The sequence below is a fragment of the Canis aureus genome, chromosome 37 (genome assembly GCF_053574225.1).
Source record: "Canis aureus isolate CA01 chromosome 37, VMU_Caureus_v.1.0, whole genome shotgun sequence".
Taxonomy (NCBI): domain Eukaryota; kingdom Metazoa; phylum Chordata; class Mammalia; order Carnivora; family Canidae; genus Canis; species Canis aureus.
In genome coordinates this window covers 24,281,386-24,307,536 of record NC_135647.1, presented here as the reverse complement: position 1 = coordinate 24,307,536, position 26,151 = coordinate 24,281,386, and the positions used below count along the sequence as shown (strand labels likewise).

General features: G+C 36.1%; 1 protein-coding gene across 2 annotated transcripts in view; it reads right to left on the bottom strand.

The window, feature by feature from the left end:
• GMDS (GDP-mannose 4,6-dehydratase) overlaps positions 1–26,151 on the bottom strand; it is a 575,871-nt gene that overhangs the window by 295,884 nt on the left and 253,836 nt on the right. For both annotated transcript variants that reach the window (XM_077886286.1, XM_077886287.1), the window contains exons 5-6: positions 13,561–13,753; positions 12,598–12,702 (exon numbers count right to left, since the gene is read on the bottom strand). In XM_077886286.1, the coding sequence (XP_077742412.1) occupies positions 12,598–12,702; positions 13,561–13,753 (298 nt within the window). The remainder of the gene's footprint in view (positions 1–12,597; positions 12,703–13,560; positions 13,754–26,151) is intronic.

Here is a 26,151-nt window from a genome sequence, read left to right as displayed (position 1 = left end):
GAGAGTGTTCATCCCATCAGGTGGAGGAAAGGGGTGTGAGGCGGTGCAGCCACCTTGGATGCTAACCGGGTAAGGCTTCAAAGTGAACAGGAGCCACCCCCAGAAGCCCTTCTCCTGATAGAGGTGCCAAATCCAGAAGCACAGCTCCTGCGGAGCACTCCACTCCTGCAATACTCACCTCCAAATTCATTTTCATAACCATCAACTGTAATTAGCTCAGTAGTATTCAATGTGTCTACAAAGTTCTATTTGTCAAAGAGAGGTATGCATGTCACTTTTTTCATATATTGTATGTTAGCTTATTTTAGTGCTGGCCATTGAAGAATATACTCATTTTTTAGAATATTTTCATTCCACTGCCTTTTATTTACTACCTATAAGAAATATTTCCCTTTGTTTGAAGGTTAAGGAAACATCCCCAAATGCCTAGCACTTCACATTAAATATTTATAGGCTTCTGAGAATATGCAGTCCAATGGCTGTCTACATGAGTATTTATTAGTACTAAAGGTCTTAACAATATTCATTTTGTCTTCTTCCAATAAAATTAATCAGTGCTCCTCTGAGAAACTCCTTCCTCTTCTTTAAAAAATGGTTTTGCTTCTTTTGTACAAATTCATTGTTAGGATTTTAAGAGGCACCTGGGTTAGGGTTGAGACATTTCCTGTGTACTTCAACCCAGCCTTCTTTAACATCTTGCGGCACGGGGGCTTCCCCTATTCCATTGATAAAGTTATGCCGCATGCCTACCTTTTTCATGGCCAGGAAGTGTCTCTTTGTGATCAGATTGTATTTTCACTTCCTTAATTGCATCCCATTATGGGCTACTTATCCTCATGTACATCCTGCTTTAGCGCCTTTCAAGAAATCTTAAACATACTAAGACTTTTAAAAGTTTTATTATAATGACCTGCCTATTCTGACAGAAATAAGCCTTCTTTAACATAAATTCTGCTTACTCCAGGAATTTTTACTCTACTCATCATTAGGGTCTGTCCAGAGCAGGAATGTCAATAGAACAATAACTGGAAGTGCTCATTAAGCCAGTAGTGTATGAAGATGGCAAAAGGATTTGTTGAGAATGGTTCAGCCCCAGACGCTGATAAGATCAAAGTACAATTTATTATCAAGTGTGTTTTGGTAACTGCATGTCCCAGGATTTCAAGAGCCTGTAACTATAAAGAAGGTCAGAACAGTATTGGGGTTCAACGCTTGCTGAGTCAGTACCCCTACCTGCTGAATCCCCCACAATTCTAGGAGTGCCTGGGGTATTTCAAAGATTCTCAAAACCAGTTGTCTAACGTTCTCACCCTCTTGGCATTTAACTTAGGGAGGAGCCAGTCACCAGCATCCCCCTGAGAACTCAAGCTGCTACATGGATGGGTTCCTGATCCTCTGAGAGCTCAGAGCTGCACAGGTCCTGAGGTTCCACGGGGTAATACATCTCCCTCAACAAGCTGGGCTTCCCACGGAAGTGAGGGAGACACCCCCTTCCTACCTCATGGCCTCAGTTCGTAATCTGATCCCCAAAGGAGTATCTCTGGCATTCTTAGGTCTCCAGTGTCACAAATTTCTTTGTTTAAAAAAACAAAAAAAGACTTTTCTGCCCTCTCTTTGTATCATATCTCCTTTCTCAGACCTAGTTATGGGTCTCAGCTTGGAGGGGCTGCCAATCTCACTCTTGATCTTTAGTTCAGGCTAAATTTAGATTACACTTGTTACAGTGTATTTGTACGTATCTAGAAAACTATAAACGATATTCCGTGGTTCTGGTAAAAATGTCCAATACCTCCTCACCCCCTAATACACACACACACAATGATCCTGACCTAAGGAACTTTCTGTTCTAGGCAAATTCCCTTTACTGTGCCCCTTGCAGGCTGCTCTGCCCTGCTGGGTTTGTTCCCAGGTTTATCATTATGTCCTTATACACTGGCCCAATGCTGTTTTTAAGCACTGAAGCACTATCAGCTGGTTTTTATGGGAGGTTTCAGTCTCCCCTGAGCTTCCCAGAGTCTGATTTTGGATCTGGAGTACTGCACGGCTCTTCTCTGATCTTTTTCTTTGCAAACAGTACTTTTTAAGGATTTTAAAGATTGTATTTATTTATATGAGGGAGAGAGAGAGTGCAGGAGCAAAGGGGAAGGTCAGAGGGAGAGGGAGAAGCAGACTCCCCTCTGAACAGGGAGCCCCACACAGGGCTGGATCCTAAGGCCCTGGGACCACCACCAGAGCTGAAGGCAGACACTTAACCAACGGAGCCACCCAGGTGCCCCTGCAGCCAGTATTTTCTTATAGCATAAGCTTTCTTCTGCAAAGGTGAGCAGAGAAAGTAATATAGAAGGCAGCCCTGGGGGATCCCTGGGTGGCTCAGCGGTTTAGCGCCTTCCTTTGATCTTGGAGACCTGGGATCCAGTCCTACATTGGGCTCCCTGCATGAGCCTGCTTCTCCCTCTGCCTGGGTCTCTGCCTCTCTCTCTCTGTGCCTCTCATGAATAAATACATAAACAAAATCTTAAAAAGAAAAAAGAAATTAACATAGATTTTAAATCCTCTATCTAGAAGAATCTTCTCTGCTCAGAGTTTAGTCTTTAAATGAACTCTGGGAATTAAACATCCCATAAACAGAAGTTCAGAACTTCTTACCAAATACTTAATGTTCAATATTCCTGTAGATTACTTTATCAGATCTTGTCTACCTTAATTACCAGTTACCAAGTTTTGAAAGTTTAACTTCCTTACTTGCTCAGGAAAGACAAGTTGTCTATTGTTTTATTAATTTTCTTTTTGTTATTCCTTTTTATTATTATTACATTTTAAGTTGTGAAGTGGTACATACTCACCTTCCTTCTCCAGATGCAACATTACTAGTAGCGGTGGAAATAATAATAATATGCTAGTAACGTCACCTACATTGTTTCCTTTAATACTCACAACAATCCTAAGTGAAAACTATTATCATCCCATTTTATGGATGAGAAAACTGAGGCCCAGAAAGACTGAGAAACTTGCCAAAAGTCACTCATTCACTAAGTAATGGAACATGGATAGAAGCAGTTGAATACTTCTATATCCTTACCTGAGCCTGAACTAGTTAGAAGGGAAAACAAAATTCCATAATAAATAGTGAAAAAGAAAGCTTTGATTCAAATGAAATTTGGGGAGAAATGGCAAAATATTTTGGAAAGAATTACAATTTATCTTATAATTTTTTATTTATTTTATTTATTTATTTTACCTTATAATTGATAAAATTTATAATTATACTTGTGTTTTTTCTTAGTATAGCCAAAAAGTAAAAAACAAAAAACATCCTGGTTTGTAATTCTTTCCAAAAGACAGTATTTTGTATTTTATGTAAGATTCTCACAGGACCATTAATAAAAAATATCTGAATCATTTTAAAAAATACTTGAAGGCTTCATTAATTTTCCCAAGGGTCTTTCATAGGTGTTTGATGTTTACCATAATCCTTCCATATTCATAATTTTTTTTACCTCCCTAATTTAAATGCTCACTGGTTCAACTACCAGAATCTCATTTGAAAACGGCCTTTCCTGTGATTCCAGCAATTCTCCAATACTACTTAAATTTTTTTTTCTTTTTCCAGTTCATGGATGTCTCAGTGACTAATTCATCTGTAAACATCACTAATATATTCTGTTTTTGGTTCAAAACCATCTCTAATTGGCAGACCCTCTGGGATTCATATTTCTCACTGTCTTAATTTTATGCCAATAGCCACTAGAATCCCACAAACAGGTTTGGCTCCAACACAGTCTTTCACCTTAGAAGGGGAGGAATAAAGAGATACTCTAGGCTCAGTACTGAAAATACAGTAAGAGAGAAGAAAAGAGGAAGGAAAAAGAAATATTCAAAATCTACTAGGTGCTGCATTAATCTTTTTCACATATGCTCTCCTATTTTACCTTTACAACGGACTCAAAGGTAAGTAGCCTGTATGGTCCCATTGATCCTCCCAGGGCACCCCCCTATCAGGCAGGCGCTATTAGCAGTACAGCGGAGGAAACAGGTCTCAGTAAGTGGCACAGCCCAGCAGACTCCAGCCAGGCCTGGCTCTCGATGCATTAAGGCACTCGTAACCACCATGTACGCGGCCTGCGTATACTGTGGCAGTTGCACCACGTGAGATCAGACAATTGTTAGTTTGGTTTCCAATGTAAATGTCACAGAAATTACAAAACATTAAAAAAATCAATTTAACAGTCTCAGAAGTCTCACCTCCATAGGTGGGAAGGACTTGACTTTGTAACAACCACCTCAATTACCCCAACTATTGCTTCAAAAGTCTTTCATGTTTAAGCAATTATACCTCATCTCCCCACAGAGAATAATACTGGCAAACAGCTCTGTGATCTCCAAGAGCAGATGTCATCTGTGAAGTATCACAGTCCACAAATGTAATAGTGAGCCAGATGATGTCACTTTGTGCCCAACTGGAAAGGCCACCTAGAATCCGGTGGGTCCAAGGTGAGTGGCCAACAATCTAACCATTTATACACAGACAAAATGGTATTGTGTAAAGCCCATTAATGTTCTGCTGAACTCGAGCGTGAGATTACTTCATCAACTGATTTCGCAATGGGCGGCCAAATTTATTTTTCAATGCATTAAGGCTGTGGTGCTCATCTAAAACAACCACAAAATAGTTTTAATAGATAGAAATACAAATAAAATATTGGGCTGTTGGATACTGGTTCGCTTGTTTATGATATTTCTGTAACTGTATGATTTAAACTGCTACTCAGACAAGTAATAACTTTGCAATTTTTAAAGACTGTTTTATTTACACATACATGCCCCCCTCCCCCCAAACACACACACAGATGAGTGCTTTGGCATGTTGAAATTAAATAAAAACAAATTCCAGTCATTTAATTTATATTCTGCATTCTATTATTCCCCTAAAGCACTAAAATATCTATGAATTCAAATAATTTTAAAGGAAAGTTTTCAAATAAAGTGAACATCTCACACTAATATTACTGTAATCCTATGCATTGAAAAATTATCTCAAATCTATTTTACTTATTGTTTTATATCAAAGCCAGAACACGGACTCTACAGCTTATTCCCAAAGGAAAGCTTTGTTCTTGTTATAACTTACAACAAAAGATAAATATGCTCATTTATTTTGGAGGTGGAAGGAAGGTCGTCATGGACCTACTTTGATGTGGTTCTGCAGACCATTCGGTCAAGAAAGTAAGAACTGAGCCCCAAATGATTAGGAGAGCCCTGCAATAACAGCTCTGTTCTCTGGGCTTCCCTGACTGGTGTTTGACCTGGCATAGACCAGAATACTTAAGGCCTAAATGGTTTCACATGGAGCTGCTTATTAAATTAGATGTTTTTTTCTCCTCCTGTGTTTAGGTAAATGCTCGCTAAAGCTCGATGAAGGATTTTCTGCAAAGTAAAAGTGATATGTAAAAAAAGAGAAGATTCCAGTCTTATAGATGACATTTATCTAGATTTGTGATTAACATTGAAGGGTAAAATTCTAGAGCAGGCTTTCTCACCCTTAACACTACTATCATTTTGAGGCTGGATAATTCTTTGATGTTGGAACTGTCCTGTGTATTGTAAGATGTTTAAGGGCATCTCTGCTGCTACCCTCATCTCCACTTGTGACAACCAAAAACACCTCCCGACATTGTCACAAGTTCTCTGAGGGGGCAAAATCACGATCTCCCCACTCTCATGTCTTCACCCTTGGTCCTTGAGAATTAGTCTATCTTCCAGCAATGAATAAAGAGCAATCTTCAGAAAAAAATGAAGGGGAAAATTATTTAAAATTTTACTGTGACTTAATCAGTTAATTTTATAGGAATTATAGTTTAAAAATATGAAGATGAATTTATAGTAATAAATAAGGTTAGACATTTTAAAAAGCAAAACACTTGGCAGAAAAAAGAAAAACAAAAAACCAAACAAGTCTAAAACTCAAAACCACAAGTTCATGAACCTTAAAATGTCAGATTCTCTCAGTCAGGTGAATACTGTGTTTAGACTGATATATATGATTTCTTATGAAGCCCATATTTAGAGGAATGTGCTATATCATCTAAAAATGGCTGAATATCTAAACAGTAGTAGTACACCATCCATTTGCGGTAGTCTTAAATTGCTAATTACAGGCATATCTAAAGTACTTTATATCTTCTTATTTTCATGATTTTTAACATATTTTGCATTAGTTCTATTTCCTTTCATTGCCAATTTCTTGGTAATACTCAAGTCATTGGCTTTGATCATATTTATATTTTAACATTATAAAACTAATGTTTTTTTATTATTCTGCTACATATCTGAAAGAATTATTGCCTTTAATTAAATTAATATCTTTTACAGAAAGTAAGAGCAATTGAGATGAATTTCCAACTTCTTCACTTGCTTCATTCTAAAATACAAGTACAGCTCTGCTCCATGGGGGTTGATTTGCTCACTTCCAATTCACAGTTCATATTCATGCTATTTCTGCAAATATGAATAAGGTTTATGTCATTCCTCTCTTCAGGATTATTTCTAGCTTTAGGGTTGACAACATGTTAGTTTTGTCACCTTGGACAACTCAACTTTATGGTGTTTCAGTTTCTTCATTCAGGAAATAAATGGGATGGAATGATCTTTAAATTCCTTTCTTTCTATCTCATAAGTTCTGAGGGTTTTGGAGGAGAATACATACAAGTGGATATCAGCTGTTTGTTCCCTAAAAGCTCTTTAAAAGAAAGAATATTACCTAATGGGTTATATAGACTTTTAAATTGAAGAATTAGAAAAAAATAAGTGTTATGAATTTTCACATACAAATAAAGAAATCTGTAAGTTAAACGAGGTTATTAGGTTAAACAAGGTTAGTCAAAATGTCTTTAAAAGTACCTTTAGAGTATTAGCTCACAATGCCAAATGCAACAAAACACCTACGAATACAGTATTCATTGTTACAATGCTTGATGATAATGACGATGATGATGGCCAAGCTATTTTGATTCCCTCAGTCGGGAAATGATAAAAAGTTCTTGATTATGAAAAAAATACAAAATAAAGTAAGCACATAAATGTGCTATTTATTAGGCTTTCTTGGAATTCTAAAGAAAACAGGAGTCCAGCAACTGAATAGCTCCTGGATCACAGAGAAGGTAGTACAGCTACACACTGCATGTGGAAGACAGCATTACTTAGGGGTCAAACATGGAAGGAGAAAGGAGAAAACCTATTGAGAAAAAAATAATACTTTCAGTAGAGCTGAGTAAATGTTCTAGTTTTAATCACTTAAAAAAGAAGAAAAAGAATGGGAAGAAAACAGAAGAAATAGTATTGTCAACATGGACCATGATTTCTAAATCATGGCTAAAGGGATTCAAAGGATGAAGCCAATCACTACTGCAGGTGACTCATTGCTAGTAATTTAATGGTGATGAGGTAGGTTCACATAGTCTCACTTTTAATCATGATGGCTACAGTCATTAAAGTAGGAAATCAAGTTTAATCATTTGAACTTTCTAATCTTCTGAAACTAGATGGAAGGATACCTCTCTTTGTTCACTCTTGAAGATCATACAAAATATGAAGGTTTTTTTTCAATATATTATTTTAATGTAATATGTTAATGTTATAATTTTTTTAAAGGTCAGCAAATTTGTATTTGTGACATGCTAAAGTAGTCTGCTAATATAAGAATAAAATATAATTAGCAAAATGGTTTAATTATCCAGGTGATGAATAGTAGGAATCCCTGTTATTTTACCCCTAAATGAATAAACAATCAAAACTAGAAATATTACTGTTTAAAAATGGGCTTGTATAAATAAATGTTCTGGTTTGTAGAATAATGTTAAACTTAAGAGATTTACTGATAAACAATATATTTGAAAAGAAACTCTAATGTTGTTAGTCTTTCAAAAACACTTAGCAATAAAAGCTAGAAGATTTTCCATACATGACATTTTCCTCACAAAAATTTAATAGCTCTAGACAATAAATACAGCCTTTATTTCCCAAAAAGAAAATATATAAATCTCTATTTTGAAAAGAAAGGTGTCACTATAGCGACATTTGCCACATTTACAGCAAACAGAACACTGTATTTATGTGCATAGAGCTATAGAGATATGTAAATGAAAGAGATACAGAATTTCTAGTTTGGAGAAACAATATGAGAGGCAAAAGCTTTTCAGATACATGTGCAGTTTTGTGCAATTTATTCATAAAGCAACTACACTTTACTGTTATATGTGTATTCACGGAACATGATACGTATCACACATTTTCATGCCTTTATGGACACATTAAGCCAAGAATTTTAACTACTATTCATTATTAATTTGTAGTAAATATTACTCAAGTGCCTCCATTCTATAAAAAAGCAAACCTAAAGCATGAGCATATCAACCATCTTGCATTAACTGAAAGAATGACTGAGGGAAAGAGAGCCCAAGTGTTTGGATTACTGGCTTTATTCTCTACAACAATAATTTCCAGTGGTTAATTCTGTGTCAAACACAGGTGATCCCAACTATTTTTAGAGAGATCCTAATCTTATAACAAAGCAAAATAAGTATACTTAAAAAGGAAATCATGTGGGGGTGCCTGGATGGCACAGTTGGTTGAGCATCCAACTCTTAGTTTTGGCTCAGGTGGTGATCTCAGGGTGGTGAGATCAAGCCCCACATCCTGGGCTCCATGCTCAGCAGGGAGTCTGCTCTCCCTCTCCCCTTCCCTTTTCCTCTGCCCCTTTCCCTACTCTCATGGGCTCTCTCTCAAATAAATTTTAACAAAAAAGAAAACCACAAAGAATTTGGAATAGAGAAAAGACATATAATTCAGTCAAAAATGTAATTAAAAAGTATAAAACTCAGGAGGAACGGTGCTGTTATGAATGAGCTACTGATCTTCAGCCAGCTTCTATTGATTTGGTTCTACACCTCAGTACTTTAATAGAGCACAACAGAACCCCAACTGACCCAATTACTTCAGGAATTTTGTTTAGGTTGGGTTAACTACTGACTCTCTTTCACTTTATTTTATTTAGATTTTATTTATTTATTCATGAGAGACACACAGAGAGAGGCAGAGACACAGGCAGAGGGAGAAGCAGGCTCTATACAGGGAGCCTGACATGGGACTCGATCTCAGGTCTTCAGGATCAGGCCCTGGGCTGAAGGCAGCACTAAACTGCTGAGCCACGAGGGCTGCCCTCTCCTTGACTTTAATATTTATTGGAAATCCTTTGCATAAGACTATCTTACTACCTTGGGAGAGATATTAAACCCCATTGAAAGTTTCTTGATGTTGAATAACTAATTATTCTATAGGTAAGGCCAGCAAATGTTTTGTCAAAGAGCAGACAGCAAATATTTTAGGCTTTGCAGGCCAAGGGATTCCACTGTGAAAGCAGCCATAGACAATATACAAACAGATGGGTATGGCTGTGCTCCAATAAAATTTTATTTACAAAAATAGGCTGGTGGGTTAGATTTGGCCCATGAGCCATTATTTTGCTAACCTCTGGTTTAGAATACCTTTATATTGAAAAATACTTCTTCCATACTTTTTAAAGTTAGAAATTCTCATGAAATGCTATTTCTGCAGTCAAAAGAGACCTTGTCAAATATTTTTCATTAGAGAAAAAGTACACAACCTAAAAAAAGGCTGCATCCGTTTGGGCTCTACTAACTGGGCATTTGTAATATATACCTTAGGACTAGATTGAGGTTTACCACTGCACTACTTTTTTTTTTATAAGATTTTATTTATTTATTCATGAGAGATACAGAAAGAGGCAGAGACACAGGCAGAGGGAGAAGCAGGGCCCCTGTGGGGAGCCCAATGTGGGACTTGATCCCAGGACCCCGGGATCACGCCCTGAGCGGAAGGCAGACACCCAACCACTGAGCCACCCAGGTGTCCCTCCACTGTACTATCTATAAAGAGCATTTGCTCACTGTGATAACAAGACAAAGGAGGACTAATATATAAGTGCTCAACCTAGTTAAGAAAATAAATTAACTTAAAGTACAATAGCAATTATAGATATATAGGCTTATTCATTAGAAATGCATTTTATTTATTGAAGTATAACAATGTGAATCTTTACTTCAAAATAGTTTGCCTTCAGCTATACCCTTATGCTTGAAACCAGTAAAACAATATGTATTTAAAACTTTTATATAAACTCCTACTGTTCTCTAATTCATACTGTCTGGCTTTCAAGTCAGTAAAGTTTTAATAAAACATGAAATATTCATTCATTCATTTAAAAATATTTATTAAATGTTTATTAGCAGATAGGCACTGTTTTATAAGCTGAATATTCAAAAAAACATTATAGACCTACCATTAAGGAATTCTCAGTCTGGTAGAGAATCTCTTTGGAAAATAATAACTGGGACAAAACAATAGTATTACTGTAGGTTTAAATTAATATGAAAATTTATTTTCAACATTCAAAAAATGCTGTAAGTATAAAGTATTAGATATCTTACCAAATAAGTATTACATCATTTCCACATATGCTATTATTTTTCATTATTTGATATTAAATGAAATAAAAAATGAGATACTAATTTTCAGATATATAACAAAAGAAAACAGAATGGTATATGCTACAAGGTCAAGTTTTTAACAACATTTAACAAAAGCCCTCAACGTAGAATATTACGTATAGAATAACCCTGTCTGTATGTTTAAGATAAAGACACTGGGAATGTTTCTGAAGGAGTTTTAGTGGGCCTGAGGACAGACTTGGCAATCACTAAGAGGAGGTGAGAGGGAAGAAAGAAGTATTAAGTTTAGAATAATTTTTTTAAGAAGTGTTTAGCACTGACAAAGACAAAAACTAGTTCTCATTACAACATATGCAAATACAGGATTTTCTTTTTTTGAGGGAAGATCATATTTTAAATGTATCTCTTCATTCTGCAACTAAGAATGCTTTTCCCTAACCTAACATGATCCAAAACAATTGACTTTCACTTATTTTGTTTTGCAGGTAGAAAAGTATGGGAAAAGCACAGAAACCCAAACGATGTGTATAAAAATGTTTACAAGGAAAGAGGCAGAGACTATCATTTACTGAAGGTGCCTTGAGCATCCTGCATACCAAATGCTGTGGGCAAGGAGAGCTAAGATCTTCCTTTTCCTTTTCCCTCTACTAAGGACACCTAGAGCCACAAAATTTAATTAAAGATATCTTTCTGGCTGCTTGTTAAGTTGTTTTCTTTCAGGGCAACAAGCATGACAGACTGGGTTCTTATGCTTTAACAGAGTATCGTGGGAATTTTTAACTTATGCTCTTATAAAATAAAAATGTATTGACATTAAAGATACCTTTATAAATCTGTCACTTTACTCTTTCCTCATGATTTATAGGTTAATTATGTAGCTATATAGTCACATAAAATTTCATTGAAAAAGTTATAAGCATTACTAGTCGTTGGACATGAAACAACTCATAACATTAGACTTCCTATTGATTCTCAAGCTAAAAGGCTAAATGATAGTGAAATTTCATAAAACTTCTTAGATTGTACAGATAATTTTCACTTTGTGAAGAATACACATATTTTGTAAAGATTTCTCATGCTTCAGCAAATCAGAAATAATGATGAGTACACATTTTCTTATTTAAAATCTAATATTTGGAACGGAAAAGCTAGCATGTTGCTAACAGTTTCAGCAGCAACCATGAAAAGCAAATAAGCCAATACAAACAAAATATGGTTTTCTGAAAGAAAAAAAAAAGTGATAATGACTTTAAATATAAGCACTGACTTCAAATTTATTTTACCACATACTCTGTAAGCACGGTAATTTCTGGATGCCTATTTAAATAGAATATAAAAAAAAGTTAGTGAATATCTAATGGACTCAAAGTAGAAAAACAGATTCTACAAGTTGAGCCTATACAAGTAAGAGTGATTTCCAGAAACAAGCATTAGTTTACTACTTCTTCTTTTACATTCATTTTAAAACTTCCTAATATTTAGGTTGAAAATGTGCTTGATAAGACCTACCAATAAAAGTGATAAAATAAAAACAGTGTTTAGTTTTCATGTTGAATAAAAAAACCCTAGCAAACATACTAAGTATGGATTTACATTTCTTCATTTACCACTTCTGACATTCACAATACAGTTGACCCTTGAACAATTTGGTTGGGTAACGGATGGGGACCCTTCATGCAGTAGAAAATATGCATGTAACTTCTGACTCCCCCAAATTTAACTACTAATAGAGTTCTGTTGACTAATAGTCTTACTGGTAACATAAACAGCTGATTAACATGTATTTTATACGTTATATGTATTATATACTGTATTCTTACAATAAACTTAGCCAGAAAAAAAAATATTAAGAAAATCATAAGAGAAAATATATTTATAGCACAGTACTATAAAAAAATCTGTGTATAAGTAAACCTGTGCAGTTCAAACCCTTGTTGTTCGAGGGTCAAATATAGTTAAAAATAGATGTGAAGTTTTCCCCAGTCTGTATAATATATATTCAGAATGTAACATACAACTGTTTTAGTTGTTGTTAAAGTCTGAAATTCTCTTGTCCATCAACATTTTTACTGACCTCTTCTAGGACTCTCATGATTGAAGAGAATGCCATTCACTGCAAAGAGATTATAGGCCTCCCGGAAATTCACCACAATCCAATAGGCGTAGAGTTTTGCTGCTCCTGTTAGAATAATTTTTTAAAAGCAAAATAAAAGACAGTGATTATTATAAAAGATGGTGTCTTTTTATAAAAGACAGTGATTTTCACCCATGCTAGAGAAGTAGCAACTTGCAAAAATTATAATTTGTAACATATTAAGATAGAAAAAATATGAGTCAAAGCGAAAGACAAAATAAAGGTTCCTTTGCCAGTTAATCATGTGCACAGGAAAATATTTAAGAATTTTTTTACTTTTGTTATACCTACCGTTCTGTCTTCCATAATCTATATGATTTGATGATAGTGTGTGCAATATATCAAGTTGACCTAAGGTCTTATTTCTTTTATCCTAGTTTTAAGGAATCAGAAAGTGAAAAAAAAAATGTATGAAATCTTAAGATTCTAGAGGCTTAGAAGTTTGGCCACTGAAATCTTTCATGAATACTCTTTTTACAAATACATAAGTTGTAATAACTTCCTTTTTAAAAAATATTTGAACCCAAGGAAACTTCCATTGGGAAAATAAAAAAATGAAACCTATCATTTCAGCAAATCTCATTAATAGTTAAGTAAAAAAAAAAAAAAAAAAGTCATGTGGGTCTAATTTTGCTTTCTAAGTGTTCTGTATGGAAGGGCTGGATAAACCTGGATCACTGAAGTGAAGTGGTAATTTCACCCTGGAGGCAGTGGCAGCAAATACGGAGAGTGAGCAGTATATAGAGTCAGGCTTCCCAAGATCTAGTCATCGTGGTCTGCTCTTACTCTCACACTCAAATGACTTCAGATGAGAGACAGGAATGGAATTCAGGCAGAAGCACACGCGTGCCTCATGCCAACAGAACATGGTGCATGCTCAAGGCTGGACCCGTGCATTCTCACCGTACGGTGACCGAGGATAGAACGGGGTAGTCTCCTTCTGGGGTATTTCTTGAACTTTCCCGTAGAGTTCACTTGTTGAGGCTTGGTAGAACTTCACAGAGTTGATAAGGCCACAGGTCTTCACTGCATCCAGAAGCCGTAAAGTGCCAACTCCATCAACATCCGCAGTATACTCAGCCAGATCAAAAGAAATCTGGAAATAGCAGGTGGAGACAGTACCACGTTAGTGGGTAACAGCCCCAGAGACACTGATGGTGGTAACAGACACATTTTACCATTTCACAGATTTGGAAATGTTATGTTTGTGACAAAATATTATTTTCTAATAGCAGAATAAGAGTGTGAATGTCCTCTATTTCTAACATCAAATGGCTGAATAATATCTTAAGAAATACCTATTAATTATCTGTGGCAAAATAAAGAACGATTCTAAGCTGAAGTCCGTAAGGCAGTGTTTCTCAAAGTGCAAGCCTTGCTCCTAAGGATCATCTCAAGGGTTTCTAAAAATTCAGAATGAACCAATCTCTTGGGGTTTGAACTCCAGGAAATCCACATTTATAGTGAGCCCCACTTGACTTTTACTCATGGAGCAGTTTAAGAACATGTGCTTTAGACACAGTTGATTCTTTAAAAGATTGTTTTATTTGCCATTTTTAACCTATGTAATCTTTTAATTATGAGACACATTGAATACAGTAAAATGCTAATGTATAGAACTGAATAATTTCCAAAAAGACAGTGTCAAGGAACAATTCAATATTTTGCAGTTTCTTAACATATTCCTTAAAAATAAATTTGACTGATATGTTTTTCTTAAATTATTTCTAAATATAATAAAAAAGTTAACCTAACATTAAAATGTCCTAAAATAGTAAGTCTGAAAATTTTTGTCACTGAGTTATTTACAGGCCAAATATAGCTGGGCACAATGCAAAGATGCTTCCCTACTGCCTGGTGAATGACCTCAATCTTCATCTGGAAAAACCCCCACTCTGGGGTGAGGAGGTTACTGGCCCACATTGCTGCTAGTCCCGAGGGTCGCCTGAGCACAAGCTGCAGCCTTGTCTATGCACAGGTTATTTAGGGAACTTGGGGGACAGCTGACCACAGACCGGACTCAAGACCACTACACACATGTCATCTAGGCCTGTGAGTAAAACTCACACTGCAGCCATGACATAAAAGAGGATAAAAATATGTTTCATCTCCAATCTTTTAAAGCCAAGAAAGCGCAATTTGGGGTTACTTTATTTTTTTCCAATAATAGTTCATTAAATAAAATTTACATATCATAAAATTCACCCTTTTAAATTTTACCAGCAACTTGGTGGTTTTGCACAATCATCTCCACCTACTAATTCCAGAATATGTTTATCATCCCCAAAAGAAACTCGGTACCCATTAGCAATCACTTGCCATCTTCCCATCGCACCCCCACAGCCACTAATTTACTTCCTGTATATATGCATTAACCTATTCTGGAAGTGGAATAGGATTCCACGTATATGGAATCATAACATGTGGCCTTTGTGACTGGCTTCTTTCACATATTATATTTTCATTTCTCTTGGACATGTACCTAGGAATAGAATCATTTGCATACAACATGTAACATTTTGAGGCACTGCCACACTGTTTTCTGAAGCGGCTGCACCATTTCACATTCTCACCAGCTCTAATTGTTCTACATCCTACTCAACACTTGCTGTAGTCAGTCTTTTTTATTTTGGACATACTAGGGAGTGTGAAACTGTATATCACTGGAGTTTTATTGTATTATTAAGGTATAACTGATATATAATATTATCTTATTGTCAGGTGTACATAATTATTTATGTATCATTAAATGATCACCACAGTAAGGCAAGTTAACACCCATTATACACAGTTACAAAACTTTCTGATAACTTTTAAGATCTACTCTCTTAGCAGTTTGCAAGTAATACGATACAGTCACTATAGTACACATCACCAATGACTTAATTACTCTACAACTACCAGTTTGTACCTTTTGACCACCTTCACCCACTTCACCTACTGTCTACCACCTCCACTCCCTTCTTTCTGGCAACTCTGTATCTATGAGCATATTTTCTCCATTCCTTTTCTAGATTCCACATATAGGTAAAATCATACATAGTTGTTTTTCTCTGTCTGACCTTTTTCACTTAAAATAGTGCCCTCAAGGTTCTTACGTGTTTTTGCAAATGGCAAAATGTCCTTCTTTATTTCCTATTACAAATATTCCATGGTGTGTGTATGTATGTATATATGTATATATATACATATATATGTTTGTGTATGTATGTGCATATATACATATATCTATATATAGATAGATAGATGAAAATACATATTTATGCCACATCTGCTTTATCCCTTCAGCCCGCAGTGGACATTTGGGCTGCTTCAATATCTTGGCTACAATAAATAATGCAGCAATGAACATGAGAATGCAGCTATCATTTACAGTTAGTGTTCTCAGTTCCTTAGGAATTGCTAGATCATATAGTAGTTCTATTTTTAACCTTCTGAGGAAACTCCATGCTGTTTTCCATAGTGGCTGCACCAGTGCACTCCTGTATTCCCACCAGCAAAGCACAAGGGTCCCCTGTTCTCCACATCCTCACCAATACTTGTTTTCTCATGACATTTTGATAATAGCTATTCTGATAGGTGTGAGGTGATATCTCATTGTGGTTTTGATTTTCATTTCCCTGATGATTAATGATGTTGAGCACTTTTTCATCTATCTGCTGGCCATCCTATGTCTTCTTGGGAAAAATGTCTATTCAAATCTTCTGTCCGTTTTTAAATCAGACTGATTGGGTTTGGGTTTTGTTGTTGCTGCGTTTTTTGTTTTTTGGTTTTGTTTTGCTGTTAAGTTGTATGAGTGCTTTATGTACTTTGGCCATTAGCCCCTTACCAGATACATGATTTACAAATATTTTCTCCCATTCAGTAGGATGCCTTTCCATTTTGTTGATGGTTGCCTTCTCTGTGCAGAAGCTTTTTAATTTAATGTAGTCCCATTTGTTTATTTTTGCTCTTGTAGCCTTTGCTTTGGTGTGAAATCCAAAAAATCATCACCAACACCAATGTCAAGGACCTGACCGCCTGTGTTTTCTTCTAGGAGTTTTATGGCTTCAGGTCTTGCGTTAAAGTCTTTAATCCATTTTGAGTAAATTTTTGTGTTTGGTGGAAGACAGTGGTCCAGTTTAATTCTTTTGCCTGTGGCTGTCCAGTTTTCCCAATACTATTTATTGGAGAGACTGTCCTTTTGCCATTGGATACTCTTGGATCCTTTATCATAAATTAATCGACTATGTGTGTGTTGATTTATTTCAGCGGTCTCTGTTCATCTGATCTATGTGTCTGTTTTTATGCCAATACTATACCATTTTGATTGCTATAGCTTTATAGTCTAGCTTGAAATCAGGAAGTATGATGCCTCCAGTTTTGGTTATTAGGGGGTGTTTTGTGATTCCATACAGATTTTAGGATTATTTGTTTTATTTCTGTGGAAAGTACCAATGTAATTTTGACTGCATTAGATTTGTATATTGCTTTGGGTAATATGGACATTTTAACAATCTTCTAATCCATGAATGTGGAATATCTTTCCATTATTTGTGTCTTCTTCAATTTCTTTTATCAATGACTAGTAGTTTTCAATATATAGGTCTTTCACATCCTTGGCTAAATTTATTTCTAGGGTTTTTTTTTTCTTCTCTTTGATGCAATTTTAAATGGCATTGTTTTCTTAATTAATAGAATGTTATTAATGTACAGAAACACAATAGATTTTGTGTATTGATTTTGTATCCTCCATTGTTACTAAATTTATTAGTTTTAACAGGTTTTTTTTTTTTGATGGAGTCTTTTCTATATATAATATCATATCATTTACAAATAGTGATAGTTTTACTTTTTCCTTTCCAATTTGGATGACCTTTTTTTTTTTCTTGCCTAACTCTTCTGACTAGGACTTTCAATATTATGTTGTATAAAAGTGGTAAAAATGGGCATCCTTTTTATCCCTGATATTAGAAGAAAAGCTTTCAGCCTTTCATTACTGAGTATGATTTTAGGTGTGGGCTTGTTATTTATGGACTTTATCATGTTGAAATATGTTTCCTCTTTACTTGCTTTGTTGAATTTTTATCATAAATGGGTGTTGAATTTGGCAATTGCTTTCTCTGCATCTTTTGAGATGATCGTGATGATTTTTTTCTGCATTTTATTAGTTTCATGTGTCACACTGATATGCTACTATTAAGCTATCCTTGTGCCTCTGCATCTCATGAATAAATCCCATTTGATCAAGGTGTATAACTTTTTTAATGATCATTAAAATTCAGTTTGCTAGTATTTTGTTGAGATTTTTTGCATCTGTGTTCATCAGTGATATTGGCATTTTATTTTATTTTATTTTATTTTATTTTATTTTATTTTATTTTATTTTATTTTATTTTATTATGTGGCATCATTGTCTGGTTTTGGTATCAGGGTAATGCTGACCTCATAAAATGTATTTGGAAAAGTTTTCCCCACTTCTAGTTTTTGGAAGAATTTGAGAAGTATTGGCGTTCTTCTTTGAATGTTTGGCAGAATTAACCAGTAAAGCCATCTGGTATTGGACTTTTGTGTTTTAAGAAGTTTTTGATTACTGATTCAATTTCCTTTCTATAATTGGCCTATTCAGATTTTCTGTTCACGATTCAGTTGTATTGGGTTGTATGTTTCTAGGAATTTATTCATTTCTTCTAAATTATTGATTTTGTGGGTGTTTAATTGGTCATAGTAGTCTCTTACAGTTCTTTTTCATTTCTGTGATTTCACTTGTAATATCTCTTTCATTTTTTATTTGTTTGAAACCTCTCTTTTTTTCTTGGTAAAGGTTTGTCATTTTGTTTATCTTTGTCATTTTGTTTATCTTTAACAAAGAACCAGCCCTAAGTTTCATTGATCTTTAATATTGTCTTATCTTTTCAGTCTCACATTTATTTCTATTCTAATCTTTATTTCCTTTCTTTACTTTTTCTTTTGTTTGCTCTTCTTTTTCTAGTTCCTTGAAGCTGAATTTAGGTTGTTTATTTGAAACTTTTCATCTTTCTTGAGATAAGCATTTATCACTATGAACTTACCTTTTAGAACTGTTTTTGCTGCATCTCATAAACTTTGGTATGTTACATTTCCATTTTTGTTTGTCTCAGGGTATTTATTTATTTATTTGTTTCTCTTTTGATTTCCCCTTTTACCTATTGGTCATTCAGTAGCATGTTATTGATTTGCTACATTTTTCAGTTTTTTTTTTTGTTGTTGTTGTTGTTTTTTTTTATTTATGATAGTCACAGAGAGAGAGAGAGAGAGGCAGAGACATAGGCAGAGGGAGAAGCAGGCTCCACGCACCGGGAGCCTGACGTGGGATTCGATCCTGGGTCTCCAGGATCGCGCCCAGGGCCAAAGGCAGGCGCCAAACCGCTGCGCCACCCAGGGATCCCCATTTTTCAGTTTTCTTTGTGTAATTAACTTCTAATTTTATTCCTTTGTGGTCAGACAAGATGTTTGATATGATTTCAGTCCTCTTAAATTTGTTTTCTGGCCTAACATAGAATCTCTCTTAGATGGAACTTTTATTATTATTTTTTTAAATTTTATTTATTCATGAGACACACACACACACACACACACACAGAGGCAAAGACACAGGCAGAGGGAGAAGCAGGCTCCATGCAGGGAGCCCGACGTGGGACTCGATCCCAGGTTCCAGGGTCACGCCCTGGGCCAAAGGCAGGCTCCAAGCCGCTGAGCCACCCAGGAATTCTCCTGGAGCTTTTATTCTTTAACCACATTCTGAAATATTGATACCCTGTTACTACTATTGGATATACCACAGACATTCTTGACCTTTCTTATGCCATGAATCCTTCAGTAGTCTGGTGAGGCCTATAGATACTCTCAGAGTAATGTTTTTGAAAAGTATAAGCAAAATACTTAGGATTACAAGGGAAAATAATTATATTCACATATTAATATAATATTTAAAAGCCAGGCTTGTGATGTGATATATAACGAAACCGGAAGTCATCACTTGTGACTTCAAAGCAGTAATGGACACAAGCGATACTTTAGACTTTTGTAGCAACTTTGTTGTAGTATAGAAATATCTATGGTATCCATTGGTGGAGAAGTCATATTTGGTGCTATTACTACCAAGGATTTTTGCTTATATTCAAAATTGAAAGAAATTCTAAATTTCAGATAGAATTTGGTAAAAATGAAAGTGCATATTTTTCTTATCCAAATTAGTATGTGCCTCCTTGAATTTTATCCATAGACGTTGTGGACCTTGGTTAAGCATCCCAATGTAATTAATTTCATGAAATAAGATTGCTGGTTATTTCTACTTATCTGTAAAGAACCTCTGCAACTTTTGCTCCTGAAAAATTGGATAATTCTGATTCTATTTTCTCATATAAAAATCATGACAGATCTTTCTGTGTTTATCACCAGCTGATACAACTCTGTAAACTAGAAAAGAAAAAGATGCCTGATATCGCTGATTTGCAATAACTGAAGTTGCAAAGTATTTTTAAATTAAAATTTTCTGCTAAGCCAAGAGACTTAGTTTAATTGTTTTCTTTTTTCTTTATTTTTCTTTCTTTTTTTTTTAAGTTGTGGCCTTTCTTAAATGAGAAATGAAGAGAAGTTTTAAGGAATGGGATCAGATATTCTTGGAGGATACAGGATATGGCAAAGAATTGTGATTGAGATTTCATTGCTAAAGTTGATGAAAAAGCCCATTCAGAAATGAAGATTTTCAATGGGACAGCTTAGCTTCCTTTTGGTGTTAGTAAATGGGAAGAGTTATAAGATTTGGTAAGGCATTATAGTGTGGTTGACCTTCCACAGCAGGAACTGTGCTCTCCAAGAAAGCAAAAATGTCAGGGAACTCCAAGAGTAGAGTACCATATATCTTTCTTACTGTCATTAGCAAAATTTTCAGTTTGCCTTTATGGGTAAAAATGTTAACTTATGAAAAAAATTAATGTTATTCATTCATTCGACAAATCTTTTCATACCCTATTTTGGTAGTAAGCATTAAGGATGACATATGGAAAACTCTAGTCCCTACAGTATGGCGCTGCAATGACTCATCAGATGTGTTACAGAACATGGTGCATTTAAGGGTTGTTCCTTTATTCTGTGTGATGAAAGTTCTGATCCCCTATGGGAGTCCTTAATCTCCTTAGAGGATTTCAAAAACTTAATGGAACCTACCTATTAATTTACATTGAGCAAAAATGTCTCATTTGTTTAGTCTGTCAGGAGTTTATTACTTCAGTGAAGTAATAACCTTATGATTATTTGATGCCCCAATTTGTAAATATAAAAGGTTTTGAACAAAAATATAAGTACAGCAGAAAAGTAAAAATTGTATAAGATGAGGTTTATAAATGTGAGGAATAAGAAGAGTTTCTGAGCTGGGCTTTGGCTGTGCTGGGAGCAAATAGATCTGAGACAGGGACTGCTGTGCATGGCAAGAAGCTCTGATGGAAATGATGCTGCTCCTGTGTTCTGCAACCTTCTTGCCTCCTAGGTACCTGCTAAATAGACTACTGACCTGCCTTTCAGTTCCAGAAAGGCCTCTCCTGGTGTTTACAAAATTAATGCCTACTTGTTTCCTGTCCTTTTCTTTCTCTAACCTGGAGACTTCTTATTTCCCAAATATGTGCATCTTCCCTTTCTCTACTCCTGCTGGCCCGCCCATTAGAATGCTTCCCATCTCCCCATCTGCACTGCTTATTTAGACCATCTCCTCCCTGATCCCTTCTTTGATTTGTCCTTGTCTCCTCACCTCCTTTAAGTCCCTGTCGCCCACCTGGCTGCACACACATTTCAGCCATGTCTCTCTCCATCCCTATTGCATCTATTTTGTAAGGTGGGTGAGGGGGACACAGATATGTTTCTTTTCACCTCTGTATTTCCTATAATTGGGACACGATGCCCTGCTGCTTAGGGAAAGTGCTTCTAAAACAGGGATGCACACTCTCTAGATTCCTCCGAGGAAGCCCCTCCTGCCTACTGACCTGCAATTCTTCTGATTCCACACTTGCTTTACTCTTATTGTGGCTCTGGTAAAACAGATTTGCCTTGAGTCCTAGCTGCTATGTAAATGCCAGCTTTCCTGGTTTTCTGCTAACTAAGAAAGACCGATTCATGATGGAAAGTAATGTTTTATTGTTGTTCTCATTAATTATGACTTTTTCTTGTTGTTCAAAGTCCTGAGGAAAATAGTGCAGCTGCTTCTATGGTCTTAGACATTTTCAGCCTACTGGTATTTTGAGTCTCTTTATGTCCCTGAAAGCAAACGTTAGAGGAAGTGTTCCTCTGGTCTCTGGTTATCTTTTCCCACATATGGTTATTTTGCCATACCAATCTTTTGTTCCAAGGCAACATTTTTATCTAGGAAACTCTGGCTCCTTCATTGAGATTTTAAAAATTTTATATACTTTATATTTAAAGTTATTAATTGTATAATAAGGTCCTTGAGGAATTACATGGCCAAACTTCAGGTTTACTGCCATTCATTCAGGTAATATTTCTGGAGCAACTGCTATGTGGCAGGGACTCTTCCAAGTGGTAGGAAGCATGAGGGGAAAAAAGTCACAAAAAAACCCAATAACCTGCTGTCCTGCGAGAGCGAATAGGCCAGCTAGACAAATGAAGACATGAACACTTACAATTAAATACACTGAGTACTCTGGAGAGAAGCATACAGTGAGAGGATGGAGTGAAGGGAACTATTTGTTCTAGATGGCAAGGTCAGGGAAGGCCTTGTGAGGGAAAGAAAGGAGGGTAGTGAGCCATGCGAATATCTGGGGGCAAAATGTTTTGAGTAGAGGGGATAGTGAATACCCAGGCCCTGAGGTAGGGCTTGCTAGAAGCATTGAGGGACAAGTGGGGCTGGGGTGGAGGCAGATGGGGAGCAAGGCTAGAGAGGACAAGTCATATGGGATTTGGAGGTGCATCATTGAACCATAAGGGCCTGGAAAGACAAATGACGTATGTTACAGGGTGTAAGGATGGCCACGTGGTCGAGGGCATATATCACAACATATATTACAAATAATTTTGTGTATCTTTAAATTTCTCAATAAATTTTTCTTTTTGTTTCAACTAAAAAACCTGAAGGAAGTGAGGCCTTAATCATCAATTTGTTATGAAATTCTCTTCTGTTTTTTGAGATATTTTTCCTAACTAAAATTGTTATTGAAATATGTTTTTCCAATTCATTTGACTTTAGAAGGTAATAGTTCTATTAATATTTGTAGGGTAGTTAAATATATTTCATTTATTTTGTTATAAATAAGTAGAACATTTCTTCAAATGGGTTTTCATTTTTAAATTTTAGATGCATTTTGACCTCTGTGCCACTCAAGGGAATTTTATGGTGAATGGAAATAGTCAAGGCCCTTGCCTCTGTGCAGCTCATAGTCTAGGGCATATTTACAGGAGCGGGGACTGTTCTTGTTTTTGTTTTTGTTTTTTTTTTTCATTCACTTCAGCTTTTGCTTTTAATAGATTTCAGAATTCTGAACATGTGTAGTCTTTATTTAATCTGTATTTCGAGGTAAGAGTAAAGAGAAAGTATGAGGAAGAATCTGTGGGGTAGTTTTGTTTTTTTTTTTTTTTAAAGATTTTATTTATTTATTCATGACAGTCACAGAGAGAGAGAGAGAGGCAGAGACACAGGCAGAGGGAGAAGCAGGCTCCATGCACCGGGAGCCCGATGTGGGATTCGATCCCGGGTCTCCAGGATCACGCCCTGGGCCAAAGGCAGGCGCCAAACCGCTGCGCCACCCAGGGATCCCTCTGTGGGGTAGTTTTGATAAACTATTCACACTAGACATTCTCTGATGACTAGAGCCGTCTGCCTCACTGTAGAGTAAAAAAATTAAGTCCTAAGCTAAGGTTTGGTGCAGGGTTATTTCCTAAGAATCTTCATTATGAAAAAGGGAAGCTTGTTAGCATGAGAGAATAAGGATCAAGGTAAGAATGAGTTCAACACTGAAAAGCCCAGTGAATGAGGCAGTGGGCCTTGCCTGAAAACTTCCAGAATGGTTCTTAATGAGCAGTCTCACAGGAAATATCCAAGAGGGCTGGAAGGTTCTTGGGTAAGGAATCACAAAGTGTGACATTTCCAACCTCAAGCATTCAATTTTGGTGATCACTTATAATAGGCAAAAATGGAGCATTCCAGTCACCACCATATGGAAACCACTCTACTAACCAGACACAGTTCATGTTCTCTTATAATAATCTAATATAAATAATATTTTGTCATCAGTAATACATTTTTCTTGTCCTACTGGATTGGAATATCCTCCTCCAGCTCTGCTTGATTCTCATGTAGTTATAAAATGAACATGTATTTATCATGACTTTGAAGAGGCAAAGGGCTTTAAGGATGAGGAATTATCATTATTATTTGACATGAGGCCTAGTACAGTGAACCCAGGCCTGCCATGATAATAATCTGATACAACCAAAATGCTTCTAGAATTTACATTCCAATCTGCAGTCTATGTAAAATTATGTATGGTATACATATGTAAAACTATGTATACCTTCAGTTCCTGTCTGGGTCCCACACAGACTTTTAGGGGCCATCTCTGATTTTCTTTTTGTTTCAAGAAAAGCCATGATTTACCACTCAGATATGAATGAGGATAACTCTGAGGATATCTGTTTATGTCTTTGGATGTTGATAAGAGCAGTTTGCTTTATATTTGAACTTGAATTAACGATTTTCCTTTGACTTTAGATACTTGTGTGGTTCTATAAGGTTTTGCTACTCTTCCCTGAGACTGTCCTGGTAGTGTGTTACAGATGAGTATACCCACTACAAAAGTCTTAGGCTATCTCAATGATCCATTTCTCCTACCCTGACATCATTAATTATGGTCTAAGATGGTTCTCCTTTACTCTGAATTCTACCTCTTTATATAGGTTAGTGTTTAAGCATTAAACCTTTGTCATAGTTATTATACTAAAGCTTTGCTTTCATATTTATATAGAGATTTGTCCATCTTCCTCTTTGAAATGTTACCTATTTCAATACTATTAAGTTATCAACCTTTTCTATCATTCTGGTAGCCTGTTTTCTTTCCCACTAGTTTGATATTTTTGTTTTGGTCTTTGTACATTTGACATTTAAACTCCTCATTAGTTTACATGCTATCTTTATTCAGTAAATAAATGAATGAAAAAAAAATGAATGAATGAATGCCAAGCAATGTTTCAGGCATGAGGGATACTATAGAGAATAAGATAAAATAACTGCCCTCAAGGAGGTTACCATTTGATGGAGGAGATGGATAATACATAAACAGAACGTTAAAATGAAGAAGAAATGAAGTAGTGTGGAGGCCTGGAGAAACATAGAGATGACAAAACATTAGCTGTTTAAGATAGAGAGGAAGGCAAAGAAGGCCTTTCTGAGAGGTGACATTTGAACAGAGGTAGAGAAGAAAGAAGAGAGATGTTGAAGAAGGAAGAGCACGTAAACATAGAAGGGACACAAGTATAAAGGCTTGAGGCAAGAGTGGGCACTTGTCTGGGGACAGCGGAATGGCCAAAGAGGCAGAGGGTCATTAGTGACAATAAGAGAGTAGGCGATGAGATGGAGAAGTACCTGGGGGTCGGGTGGGAGGAGGACTATAGTTGAACCAGTAGCTGCTAGGCTACTGCCATAGTCTTGACAAAAAGTGATGGCAGCTTATATAAGGATGCTATGGATGGAAGCAGGGAGAAGTGTGATTTCTGTGAACTCAAGGACAAGGGGAGTCAGCCATGAAACCTACGTTTTTGTTTTAAACAATAGGTAAAAAAAAAAAAAATAGGTAAATGGGTACCCTTTATGGAGAAGGAGGGGCCAAGGGAAGAACTTTGGGGACAATGTCCAGAATTCAGATTTGAGCCAGTTCAGTGTGGAATGATATGAAGCATGTCAAATAGACAAAAAGAAATGAGAGGCTGCTGCTCAGGGCAAGGCAGACCTGGAGATGGGCCTTTGGGGTCACAGGCAATAGTAATACTGAGGTGAGGCCCTAGACTGAGGTATCTCACAGTAAATGGGAAAGAGAAAAGGTCCAACACTGAGCTGCAGGACTGGAGTTGGGTTGACAGGACAGCACAAGAGCCTGGAAAGTTGCTGTCAGTGAAGTGGAAGAGAATTAGAAGCAGGTAGGATTCCAGAAGCCAAGTGAATAAGACATTTCTAGAAGGGGAAGGTAGGGAGTAATTCTGTAGGCTTGAGTTTTTTATAGTCTTATTTTTTTGTTCTCCTTATTAGGTAGTAAGTTCCTATTGTTAACTGCGTCTCCATGCCTCTGCAAAAGCAGCTCTGTTCATGATGAGAAACATACTCCATATTCATCCTATAACACTGAGAAATATGGAAGAAATAATGATAAAAAGTTTTTAAATTATTCAATCTTGGCTCCAAAATAGAACTATGCCTTAGTTCAGGGCTCAGAAAGCTCTTTTCGCAAAGGGCCAAATAGTAAATATTTTCATTTTTAT